The following is a 12401-nucleotide window of genomic DNA, read 5'->3' as shown; positions in this document are numbered from 1 at the left end:
ATGTGAGTCTAAACTCCCCCAGGTTTCTGGGCGACTTCTCCAGGCTTCCAGGCTGGGGGTTGTTATCTCACTGCTGTAAATTATGTTCTGCAAACACAAGGGCCTCTTTGGTAATGGAGCCCAGATGTGAGCATTTGAAAAGGGAGCAAGCAGGCATTTAAATAGGAGTGCAGGGTTGTGCAGCCTGACCTCATTGGCAAGTTCCCATTCCCTCGGGGGAGGGTAAGCAGAGGTGGCTCAGGCTGGTACCACTCAGCTCCATTCAAAACCTGGATCTTGCTGTCTTTCATCTCCCTTACTCTTCCGAATATCTCTTGCTTGCTTTTTTTTTTTTTTTTCTTTTCTTTTCTTTTCTTTTTGGTCTTCACTCTTCTCCCCTTTTCTCCTCCTCCTCTTTCCAAATCACATTTGCTATGTCCCTAAGAAGGAAGTTACCTCTCAGCGGTACCCATAAGCATTTCCTGCGACACTCAGGGCAGAGAATTAGTGGAGAATTCTAGAAGGAAATGTGGTGGAAGACTACTGCTTTTTTGTCAAAGTTTCTGCAAACATGGAGCCTTTGCATTCAAGACTGCTGAATGCGTTTTCATCACCCCCTCACCTGATTTTCGAGCATTAAGCATTTTGGAAGAGTTTAACTCAAGGAAGCATCATGACTGCCACGCATGAGTCCTCATCATTCTGCCAGATTTTTTTTAAGAGAGGCAAATATACAGGCAAAAACTATGATGAAGGGAGAGATTTATTCATATGGAAAGATGTTCCCAATATATTCTAGGTGAAAGAAGTAGACCACACAACAGTATATGCAACATGATAGTACTTTTGAAAGATATTTGCATGGATAGAAAAAATGTTTAAGATGTTAACAGTAGTTAATCTCTGGGTAGAATGATTGAAGGAATGATTTTCATTTTCTCCTTTTTGCTTGTCTATGTGTTTTTTCCCTACAACGAACATATTACTTGAGTAAATCTTTTTTTTAATGCAAGTATGATAAGTGATAAAAGAAAGAAAAGATAAAATGTTTGTGACTGGAGAGCCATGAGTTATTTTAAAGCTATCAGAGAATAGGTAATTTACAGTAAGGAGAGGACAGGAACGTTCATCTTTTTGCAGAGGAATGTGATTTAAAAGCCCAGAGAAATAACCGATTCCTCCTACTTAGGCTCAGAGAGGCTACTTGAGGGAGGTGTATGAGTCAGCCAGAGCTCTCTGCCCAACCACCACACTCCCATCCACACGCACAGCATCCCAGTGCCTGTGGAAGGCAACTGTTGGTTGCATTAATATCAACCATGACCGCCTACATGGCCCCACTTATTCGGAACATCCAGGCAGTTGGTTAGTGGCTTCCATCTTTAAGGATCCAACATCCTAATTCATAAGAGTTCAAGAAAGACACATAATCCTTCAAAAGACACTCAATCCTGATTCCGGTTTCTCGCAGGATTATATTTCTCAGTGTGCTTTCAAATTAAATACCAGAAATTGTGGAAATCTGCTCTCGCCTCTAACCTTCCAGTTCTGTCTCTTGGTGGGTGTGCCTAGTGTTTCCACAGTTTTAACAGATAAGCCATGAATACTTACAGGATGTGTGAAAGAAACTGGAGCAAAGAGGTTAAAAGTTTGGCCTTTAGTGCTGAGTTTCTCACTAGCGGCACTGTTGACATTTTGGACCAGATCATTCTTTGTAAGGAGCTGTGCTGTGCTGCGCGTGTTTAGCAGCATCCCTGGTCTGATATTACTTCACCCCCAATACCGGTATTACTCCCCCAGTCATGACAATCAAAATATATCTTCAGCATTGCTAAATACCCCTGCCCCACCCATTGAGAACAGTGCTTTAGAACATCCTTGAGTTCAAATCCCAGCTCTTCCACTTATTATCTATGCAGCTTTTGACCCCTTCTCAAGCCTGTTTCCTCTCCTATAAGATGGAGCTGGTGGTAGTACCTACCTGCTTTGTGGAGTTGTTGGGGGATTACATATGCTAACAGGTAATGTAGACCCTCCATAAATGTTAACTATTTTCATGTTATAAATAACAGAGACTACCTCAACCACATGTTCTGTAGGTGAAACATTCCATCATGTGATATACAGCCTTTGAATATGGAAGCTTTGGTCTGAGCCATTCACCTTTGCACTGGGTGGAGGATCTCATCATTTATCTTCATTATTCACCATGCCCAGCTGTTACCTCCCTACGTGATTTTCCTCCCCTCCCTCCCCCCTACACTCCACTTCCTCCCAGAGCATCTGCCTTGGCTTTCCTCATGGAGGACAGAAGCAGGTTGTTTTGAAGTGAAGAGGCCAGCACTTGGAATTCACAGGACCCTGACACTTCACCTTGCCTAGGGGAGAAGACTTCCTCCCCTTCCTGACAGGTCACAGCAAGGCCCCCGACCTCCTGGGCCTCCAGCCCTTCTAGAGAACTCAGAGTCACATTGTGGGAGAGGAGCAAGAGGGCAGGTTCCTACAGGCCTACCTGGAGGCCCTCTCTGGTTCTCCTAGCCATGTCTGGAAATTCAGAAATGAGAAAGAGCATTCCTGGCAGGGGAGCGCATAATAGAAGCAAATAGTGCTTCCCTTGGGAATTCTCCAAAACTACTCCCTCCCCTCCCAGAGATGAAAGGGAACATATCGGACTCCCATAAGCTCTGCATAATAGCATGGAAAAAGTGATGTGCTTGGAGAAAGTGAAGTACACTTAAATTACATTTCAGCCTTTAGCATGCATTATAAAGCGAGACTATGACTATGTTGCAGGGTCATTACAAGCAATAAAGAGAGATCGCTCTGCTCAGAATGTGGATTAGGATCTGATAGAAATCTACTTAGGCTTGTGGCTGCAGTGAGTGCCTGAAATTACCCAGCATGGCTAAATAAAACCTAGAATGAGGTGTTTTGATTTAGCCCTCACTGGATGCCAGTCACAAACTCAGCATTGTTCAGAGTACAGAATAATCAAGCCAATCTTACCCAATTCACCTTCTTTGAAGACATCACCCAGACATAGCAAAAGTCCTGGAAAACAAAGAAAATGTACTCGATTGGGGAGAAAAAGTTGTAACCAGTCAGAAGAGCGTTTATTTCACAGTATTTTCCTGTTCTGTTAAAATGGACACTTTGGCAGCATTTGGTTCCTTGAGAGAAAGGACTTAGGAAAGATACTTGAGATTTCCATTCTGATTTTTACAGTTAAATTGTAAAGATGTTCCCAACTAAGTCAATGCCCTTTATTCTAGCCCAACCCATACGGCAATAATAATATATTAATAATTACCGCCACCTGTTGGCTGCTGAAATACATGCCACCCACTATGCTCAGCATATTTAAAACATCCCTCGTTTCTATGTTGTATGGGATGAGAAAGGCATTGAGAGCTGAGCAGCTGGCCCAAGGCCCTAAGGACCGATCAGTGGTGGACCCAGGACACAACTGATACCTACCCAACTCCGTAGTGTTGACTTGACCACCATGAATAAATACCACAAGATGAGAATATTGGCTGCCTAGATGGAAGTGGCTATACAAAGGACAGCCCATTCCAAACTACTTAGTGTTCTGCTTTTCGACACCCATGTGTTCACCTGGCTGACAGGTCTGCCACCCCTCCTAGCTGCCTTTGTCATGTCATTGTGGTGCGATGTTCTGTCATCACTGACAAGTGGTTAGGTGAACCACCAAAAAAGGAAAACAGTGCTAATGGGAGGAGCACAAAAATTGGAGAAAAAACTTTCCCAAGCAATGAGAAATTCTCAAGAAATTATTCTTGTTAAGCTGTGTGAGGTTTGTCCCCAAAACATGTGCCTATTCAAAAATCCTGGGTTCATTCTGCAGCTGAAAATTTAACGGTGGGCTTCAACTTAAAATCTTAGTGAAAGCACTCACAGAAAGCATGCAGAAAGGAAACAGTATCCTTTTGCAAAAAAGGGCTGAAACAAGAGGTCTTTATTTTATGAGTCTGGGATAGTTTGTTTCATTTCGTTTAGAAGCCCGAGATTTTGTTTTCAGTTCATGGTGTGTGTTGATAGGTGTGCCTGGGAAGCCGTTTCCCCAAGGACTATACGTGCTTCTCATACACGCCATAAAGATGAAGTCATTCCAGTGACCCCTATGGGAGAGATGGGATCGTGGATTCAGAGAGCAGGTAATTGGATGCTTAGGCAGAGGTAATGGAAAATAAGATAGGGACCTGTTTACTAGAACTGGGATATAGCCAGGAGCCTGGACATCAGAAACAAAGTGAATCCAGTTTCTAGTACAAAGATGTCTGTTCGGAGTTGGATGAACCAAGATTGATTTGGTGCTGAGCCACCAGCACTTTGCATGTGGTTCCTTCTATTCTAGAAAACTAGTGAGAGAATGGGTCCAGCTAATACACTCTCCGCCTGGAATGCCTGTCTTTGTTACCTGGTGAACTCATGCATTCTTTAAGACTCAGCTCAGTTGTCCCTCTCCTGTGGCACTCAGTCCTATGGATTTCAGTTTGGCCACATTCTCCCTCTTGATTCATAAGCTGCATTCATTGCATCCCCTGTGGGCCCCCATGTATGACATTGCATACATGTCATATCTTGTTGTGACTGTTATTGTGGGAAAGCATCGTATCATATTGGCTACCTTGAGTCAGGTGACTGTCCTTGGTCCACACAGCAGTGCTCAGGGTAGAAGAAAGTAAACTGATGGGAGAATACCCAGATTATAACAAATTCTGTCTTGGCAAAAGTCTAATTATGCACGCTATCACATTACCTGAAAAAGATGCTGTTTACCTACAATATTTTCCCCACCTGGATTTCTTTTTTTTCTACAGAATGCCATGTCTTCCTAGCCTTCAGATACAGTTCAAATCCTATTATGTCATTTAAGTTTTTTAAACATAATGCCAAGCCTCAATAGTTAGAATTTCTTAAAACCCTACTGCATGCCAGTACTACTGTACTGGGCACTTCATATATAATGTAATTCACATAAATCGTATAACAGCCCTCTAAGGTAAGTATTATCTCTCTTTTGTAGACAAGAGATCTTAGACAGAAAGCTGAAGTGACTTTCCCTAGACCACAAGCTCTAAATTTCAGAAAAAATTATTTTATTAACAATTGTTAATACTTTTTTTTGAGTGTTCTACATATACGATTACATGTTGCTTAATGACGGGGATATGTTCTGAGAAATGTGTTGCTGGGCAATTTCATCATTGTGTGAATATCACAGCAGCACTCACACAAACCTAAATGCTATAGCCTACTGCACACCTACACTAGACGATATAGCCATTATATGGTCTCATCTTATGGGACCACCATCATATATGCCAAAACGTCATCATAGGCCGAAACGTCATTACACAGTGCATGACTGTATTATCTAAGTTAATCCTTCCAAAATCCTATGAGGTTAAGTACAGTCATGACACACATTTTAAAAAACTACACAAAGAAGCTAAGTAACTTGACCAAGGCCACACATGATGGAGGTGATATGGAGGTAATGGAAGAGAGACTCTGTATTCTAGATCTTTCTGGATTCCAAAGCCTATTCCCCCACCCCCCCCAGCTCCTCATTTTCTTCACTGTCTTTGTACTTAACTTTCTCTTCTCACCAACCTGACACTCCTCAGTATTTATGAACCTCCTTTATAGGTGAGATAAACCATTGTAAGTAAAAACATAAAGGATTTATACTCTTTCTGGAATGTCCCTTGATGATCCAGGGTTAAGAGGTAGAATTTTTCAAATGTGTTTAGCTGTATTCATTTCTCAAATGTTTCATCATTGTTGGAAGTTAAAAAAAAAAAAAAAAAGCAAACATCGGAGCCCTGTTGTGATTTCCCTGAGCTAAGGTAGTGGCCTTGCCACATCAGCCCTCGTTTATCTTGGCTCTCACCAATCTGAGAGCAAGTTCTCTTTCAGGACTCAAGCTGTGAGCTGTCTTGGGGTATTCCATCTCCTCATGTATTATTTATCAAATGAGGCTCCAGAACTAGAGGAGACCTGGGCCTCAGCTTGCCCACCCACCCACCACAGAGCATCAGCCTTCCCAGGCCTCCCTCATCACTGCGGGATTATGAAAATGGAGTCGTTAAAGTCTCAGCCTCTCCCCTGCTCATCCTGGAGCTGTCAAAGCTCTCCTAAAAGAGGGACCTGCAACCCATGGTCTCACAGATTGAATAAGCAAAACCTTAGAAAGGGGGAGGAGGAGTGAGCCCCAGAATACCCTGATTTGCATGAGAAAAGGCCAAGATTGATGGCTACTAAGAGCTTGGCTTCCAGCCAAGGGAAAACCCAGTGCCTGGAAGGATGAGAGGGACAGAGGGGAGATGTGACTGAACTTTCCCTGCTGGACGGGGGTGAGGTAGGCATGGGACCCTCAGACCCACCCTGAGTCTGAAAACCACTGAGCCACAAGCAGGCCTCAAAGTTCAATCTTGCTCAGCCGACTTATGCGTTCAGCTCTCAGAGCTCACCTGTCTGAGGTATTGTGAGCTCCCAGAATGTGTGTCAGAGAATGAGCAAACACAAAAAAATTTGTGTTCACGGTTGGATACCATTTTGAGTTTCTCTTGAACTCATCTTCCAGGACACACAAAGATTCTGTAAGAGATTTTTATCTGCAGGGCCAGCCTGTGGCTCACTTGGGAGAGCGTGGTGCTGATAACACCAAGTCTAGGGTTAAGATCCCCTTACCGGTCATCTTTTTTTTTTTTTTTAAAAAAAAAGAGAGATTTTATCTGCAGGTATGGGTACCTACACATGCACATGTACACACGTGTGTGTGTATATGGGTCAGAAATTTCTTTTAAAAAGAAAACAAAAGCACCACCATCTCTTAGATCCTCAAAATTCTCTCTGCTTTGGGGAAACACTAAATGAAGAAATGAAATCAAATGAGAGAAGGAAATAAATCTGAAGAAACAACCTCCTGTACTGTTTTTCAGGTTCTACATTGAGAGCATATCATTCTTAAAGGAGAAAACCACTGTGGAGCTGTTTTTCCTGAATGCGAAAGCCTGTGTGCACAAGGTAAGGTGCCCGTCTGTCATCCGAGTGTCTCCAGAGTGACTGGCATTGCAGGCAGAAACAGTCTTGCCTATGGAACTGTGTTCAGACTAGGAAGAAGGCTGCAGTCTTTCCCTTCCATATTTCCTACCCCACCAAAAAAACTGGCAGCTCTTCTCAAATTCTGAGTAGGGTAGACAGCCATCTGCAGAGGCATCATGCTGACATACAGTCACCACCACCTTAAATACAGCTCATACTCCACACAGAGTGACCCAGGAAGACACCAAGATGGAGCAACCAGAGTGTGACTGAAACCTCTGAGGCCAGAAATATTTTTAAACAGAGTATGCCCTGCATTTACCATAAATGAAAACCAGTGTTACTTAGGTTCAAACTATTCGTTTTGATCCCTGCACATCAATGGCCACCTTAGATCCAGGGAAGCAGGGCTGTTTTGTTTTTTATTTCTATCCAGTCCATCAAGGACAGATTACTTTTGTAAAATTCAGTAAACACGCACTGCTGGGAAAATGATCCCATGCTGGGGAGTTGTAGCCATGTCAAATGTGCTATAAAAGTTTTTAAGTAGTTACTCTCAGTTTTGTCTCATCTCCTTGCAGGCTAGTAGCATTGCTTTAAAAGCCTCTGCTCTGCTGCCTCAAGCCACATCCTCAGCAAAGGAAGAGAGTTCATGGGCCAAGAAGTGCCCATCTACAGCCTAGCTCCTCCCTTCTAGGTTATGGTCTCAGTTCTCAGGGTCTCAGAATTCTTGTCCACACCCCATGCCTGCTTCCAGGCCTCATGGAAGCCTCTTCTGTCCACATGCATCTCCCTAAATCTGAGGGATAACCAGCTAGATGGTGCCTGGCTTGGAAAGACAAGGGGACCATTTAGTTACTTGGATACAGTTTGATATTTTTCAAGTCTTGCTTTTATGATGTGTTAGGGTGGCTTACAGTGGTGTTCATTCTACCGCTAATTATTCCCCACTGCTGAAGCAAGACCTTGCTGTGTACCACTCAATGCTCCATGAATTAGTTCTTCAGTCTGGCTGATGGGAACAGGCACCATTTCCAGCCCTGTGTGAGGACCAGGAACTCTTCCTTCTTGTCCTTTAGGATGGTCCCCAACTTTGGGTGGTCTCCTTCCTTGTGTGGACTGATCAGTACTCTGCTGAATGTTTGAAGGAGACCCTCTACAGTCTCTAGGGTTCTCTCTGTGCAGCTCTCCTTTCTCTGGCACTCTGTTCTGCAGATTCTGTTCATTTTGGTCTCCTCGGTCTCTCAGCTCCATCCTCCACTCAGGGAGTCCACCTCACTCCATTGAGTTCCCTCTCCACAGCCTGGAACCTTCTCTTGACAGTACGTGGGGCAATCAGAGGGCTCACCTTGTTCAAGGCTCACTGTCCTTCGTTGCCTACGTTTAGGGTTTTGAAAACTGTTGTTTTATATGTTCAGTTTAGTTTTTTTCAAGTGAGAGGGTAATTTCAGTCCCTGTTACTCCATCTTGGACAGAAGCAGAAGTATTCAAAGCAGAGTTTTTGGCTAATTCTACAAGGAAAGTAAAATGTCCCCAGCACCAAATGCTTTATGACAGCCCTCTTTTTTGAGACTTGGGTTTCCTTAAGAACTCTAAGCATTGACTGATGAGTAGACACCTAAATAGCAAATGCAGCATTTACCAAATCAGGAAAACATTTTGTAAACCACAGTTGGCCATTCTCTCCTAGGTGGAGAAACACAATGACCCCTTGTGATATTTTTTACTGCCTAGCTGGCCATGGCCCAGTGACATCTCTCCTTGACTGTTTGCTCTGTTGCTAATGCAAAGATAGTTAGGATGCAAAATTTTAACTCATAATATTTCTCTTGTAGCTTTGTATACGAAATTCTGTTTATCTTGAGGAAGTCATGAAAAGCAGAATTATTTTCAATTCTACTCCATCTTATGAATGTCAGTTGCTGGGAGTTCCTTTCTGAAGGGGAGCGTTTCATGACTTGTCAAAGAATTTAGGACTTTTACAAAACATAATATTATAAGGCGTTATTGAGATAATTTTTAAAAATTCAGTTGTAGGAATTTAGAGTTGGATATTTTTTATCCAATTAATATACGGGTGGCTGGTAACAAACAATCCCAAGAGATGTCGCAGGATCAAGTAGATGATAGCAGGATCAGGCAGCTGTCTGGTAAAGCAGCTTTCAAGTACAGTCATGCATCACTTAACGACAGGGATAAGTTCAGTGAAATGCGTCATTAGGCAGTTTTGTCATTGTGTGAATGTTATAGAGTATTCTCATACAAAGCTAGATGGTATAGCCTACTACACACCTAGGCTATATGGTATAGCCATTATAATTTTATGGGATCATCAACATATATGCAGTCCATTGATGACTGAAACATCATGTGACACATCTCTTAAGTTACATGATTATTTAAGAACATTCCACATAAGAAATATCATCTGAACCATGCCCACAGGAGTAAATAAGTTTAATGAGAACAAAGCCTGGTTGTAGAACATATGTAGGTGGATTTATTGATTGGTAAAAGTGAGTCACTGTTGGTTGGTAGTTGCTGTTAATTCAGGTCTCACTGCTAGATCTGAGAGGGAATGGGCTTCTTCCACACTGTGTAGAGGACATTCTTCCCACCAGTGATGTGGTCAGCATGTCTAATCACCCCCTCGCACACTTCTTCCCTGCCAGATAGCTTTGTCCTACTGCTAGCTCCTTCCTTCCACTGAGGACAGAAATATACAAGCAAAAAGAAAGAGCTCTTATTTGCAAATACTGGCAACACCACAATGTCTTTTCACATACTTGGCTAGTAATAAATATGACTTAACGATAAGGTTTAGTGCAATTGCTGAAGCTCTGTGTAGCTATGTAACTATAGTTTTATAGTCACAAAATTCATCCTCATGAGAATGTCATTTGAAACACTAGGTGGTTCCCAATGGGTTTGTAAATATCATTGCTCATACTGCATAGAGAATAAGCCATTGGTGACACTTAAATATGTTGAAAGAAATATTGTGCCTCCTTTCTGAGTTTAGGTATACAGGATAGTCTGAAGAGGGGATAAAGATTTTTCACTTTTGTTTACTCCAAAGCAAATTTCTATATACACAGTCTGACACAAGTTGGGCATTCAATGAACACAACAGTTGACTAGCTCAGTAAGTCAATGGATGTTGTTGATGATCAACCCTTGTTTCCCAAGAAGTAAAATGATAAACAAAAATGTATAATTTGACTAGGAGAAAAACACATGACCGTATCAATATTTACTGGGAAATTTAACATCTATAATATTAAAAAAATTAATTTTCCTCGTGTTACTGAATAATATTTACCAACGCTGTAGTCAATGCTAATTACAACCTTCATCAAAGAATGAGTGAGAATGATCATGTGAAGAAAACAATTTCATGTTCAGTCTAATATTTTTAAAAAGTCAAAAACCCATTGGATTTTTCTCTAATCTTTTAGATGTCAATTAAAGGTCCATCGTTGTCTTATAGAAAACTAGTTCTTGTAGACTTCAGTTATGAAGCCATTAGTATTCAGACCAAACTCAACCATGGCTGGAGCTAAATACATTTAAGAGCATTTATTTAGCAATTATTTATTGGCCACTTGCTACCTGCCAGCACTGGTTAAGGCTATTTATAGCTGCAAATGCTCTCAGGATTTCTTGATTTTTCTTCTCATATTTTAAATTTCAATCTAAACATCAGTGAAAATGAAATTTGCTCTCTGAAAAACAAAAAATCTGCCTTTGTAGTAATTTTGACCAAACTAGCCTAATATATGCCTGTCCTTTTATAGTAATCCACATGGTTGGTTGTTTCTGTTTTCTGTTCACCATTACCTGCTATAAATTGCAGTATGAGAAAAATACATTAGAAAACATAATATGTTTTGATCTTGACAAGGAAATGTAATTCTAAGGAACGGTCTCAGGGCCAGGGCTAACTTTGGGCCATATCAGCTGTGTGGTCTTGGGAAAGTTACCTAGCTTCCAGAGCTTCTGTTTTTCCCATTTCAAAAAAATATGGTGAGCTTAAGGCAGCATTTCTCGCCACATGACCTATGACTACTTTTATCAGATTTGTAACAAATGCTCATTTTTAATGAGCTGGCTCCTGCCTCTGTGCTCCTCTCCAGACCACAGACTCAGAATTGGGGAGGGAGCTGAAAATTAGCCTTTTCCACAAGGCTTTTGGTGATTCTTCTGCACACTTAAGTGAAGAACCACTGGGTTTTCTGTATGCTAAACCTGTGGAATGTTTAATATATGTTAAAACTTGCTTTGAGAAAGATGAATCAGGGTACTGAGACAAGACTCTAGAAAGAAAGCTTTTCATTCTTCTCTACTTTAGTAGCAGTTGAAAAGAAAAGACATTTCATTGTAAGAAGGTATGAAATCCATTCCAGCTCTGAGCTAATGGGAAGGAAAGAAATGTCCAAAAAGCCTTCTCCATACATGTACTGTGTGCCAGCGCTGTGCTGAGTGGTATACATTTAATTGCATTTAATCCTCACTGTAGCCCACAAGGAAGGAAAGTTAAGATCCCATCTTACAAATAAAAGAACTGAGGCACACAGTGGTTAAGTAGTTTGCTTAACATCACGGAACTAGTACGTGGGGAAAGTGTCCTTGGCCAGTTAATCAGCAGGAGACCTTGCCTTTTTAAAGCATCTCTCATTTGTCTCAGCTGCCTTCTAGTCATTGCTGCTGGGAAATAAAAGTGTCTTCAGTAACTCAGAACTCAGGGGCTATTGTTCCTACTGTTTATAGAGTGGGGCGGGTCATAGCAGCTATCGAGTACTGAATACATATGATTTGCTAGGCACTCAACGTGTGTGCTAATTCATGTAGTTTTCATTCTAATCCTTTTAGGTAAGTTCTATATTATCCCCCATTTTACAGATGGGGGTACTGAAGTACAGAGGTTACATAACATATGCAAGGTCACATAGCTAATTAAGTGGAGGAGCCAAGTTTCATCCCAGGCTGTTTGATGCCAGAGTCCATGGGGTTAACCACTTCACATACTGCCTCTCAGTGGCTGAGAGTTGCCTACCTTATGGGGATGGCATATCTGTGGCATCCTGAGTTTAAACTTCCTCTTTGCCTTAATACTGAATATGGTTGTATGTGTCAATACTCTTAGGCCATGGGGGTTAATAAGGTGCCTCTGTGTATTAGGTACCAAGTGGCTTCTACAGGCTGGGCTTGGGGACAAAGCAACACTTCTAAAATATTTCGGGAGTGCATTGGCACTCATGTTGGAACAGAACCTACAAGAAAGCTAGGAACTGCCCCTACAAATCAAGTCTTCCCAAGGAGAGCGCACACTGTTCTGAGTAGTTGTT

The 12401-nt window shown here is 41.8% G+C and overlaps 1 protein-coding gene and 1 long non-coding RNA gene across 5 annotated transcripts in view; one reads left to right on the top strand and one right to left on the bottom strand.

The window, feature by feature from the left end:
- Positions 1-12401, bottom strand: part of LOC134391350 (uncharacterized) — a 144443-nt gene that overhangs the window by 21824 nt on the left and 110218 nt on the right. For all 4 annotated transcript variants that reach the window (XR_010024940.1, XR_010024941.1, XR_010024943.1 and 1 more), the window contains one exon: positions 2986-3030. This is a non-coding gene — a long non-coding RNA (uncharacterized LOC134391350). The remainder of the gene's footprint in view (positions 1-2985; positions 3031-12401) is intronic.
- The window catches only part of FRMD4B (FERM domain containing 4B), a 105008-nt gene that overhangs the window by 15960 nt on the left and 76647 nt on the right, over positions 1-12401 (top strand). The window contains exon 4 of the mRNA XM_063115374.1: positions 6951-7035. Coding sequence (XP_062971444.1) covers positions 6951-7035 — 85 coding nt within the window. The remainder of the gene's footprint in view (positions 1-6950; positions 7036-12401) is intronic.

The sequence above is a fragment of the Cynocephalus volans genome, chromosome 11 (genome assembly GCF_027409185.1).
Source record: "Cynocephalus volans isolate mCynVol1 chromosome 11, mCynVol1.pri, whole genome shotgun sequence".
Classification (NCBI taxonomy): domain Eukaryota; kingdom Metazoa; phylum Chordata; class Mammalia; order Dermoptera; family Cynocephalidae; genus Cynocephalus; species Cynocephalus volans.
Note: the sequence above shows the minus strand (reverse complement) of the source record. Positions and strands in the feature narration are given on the sequence as shown.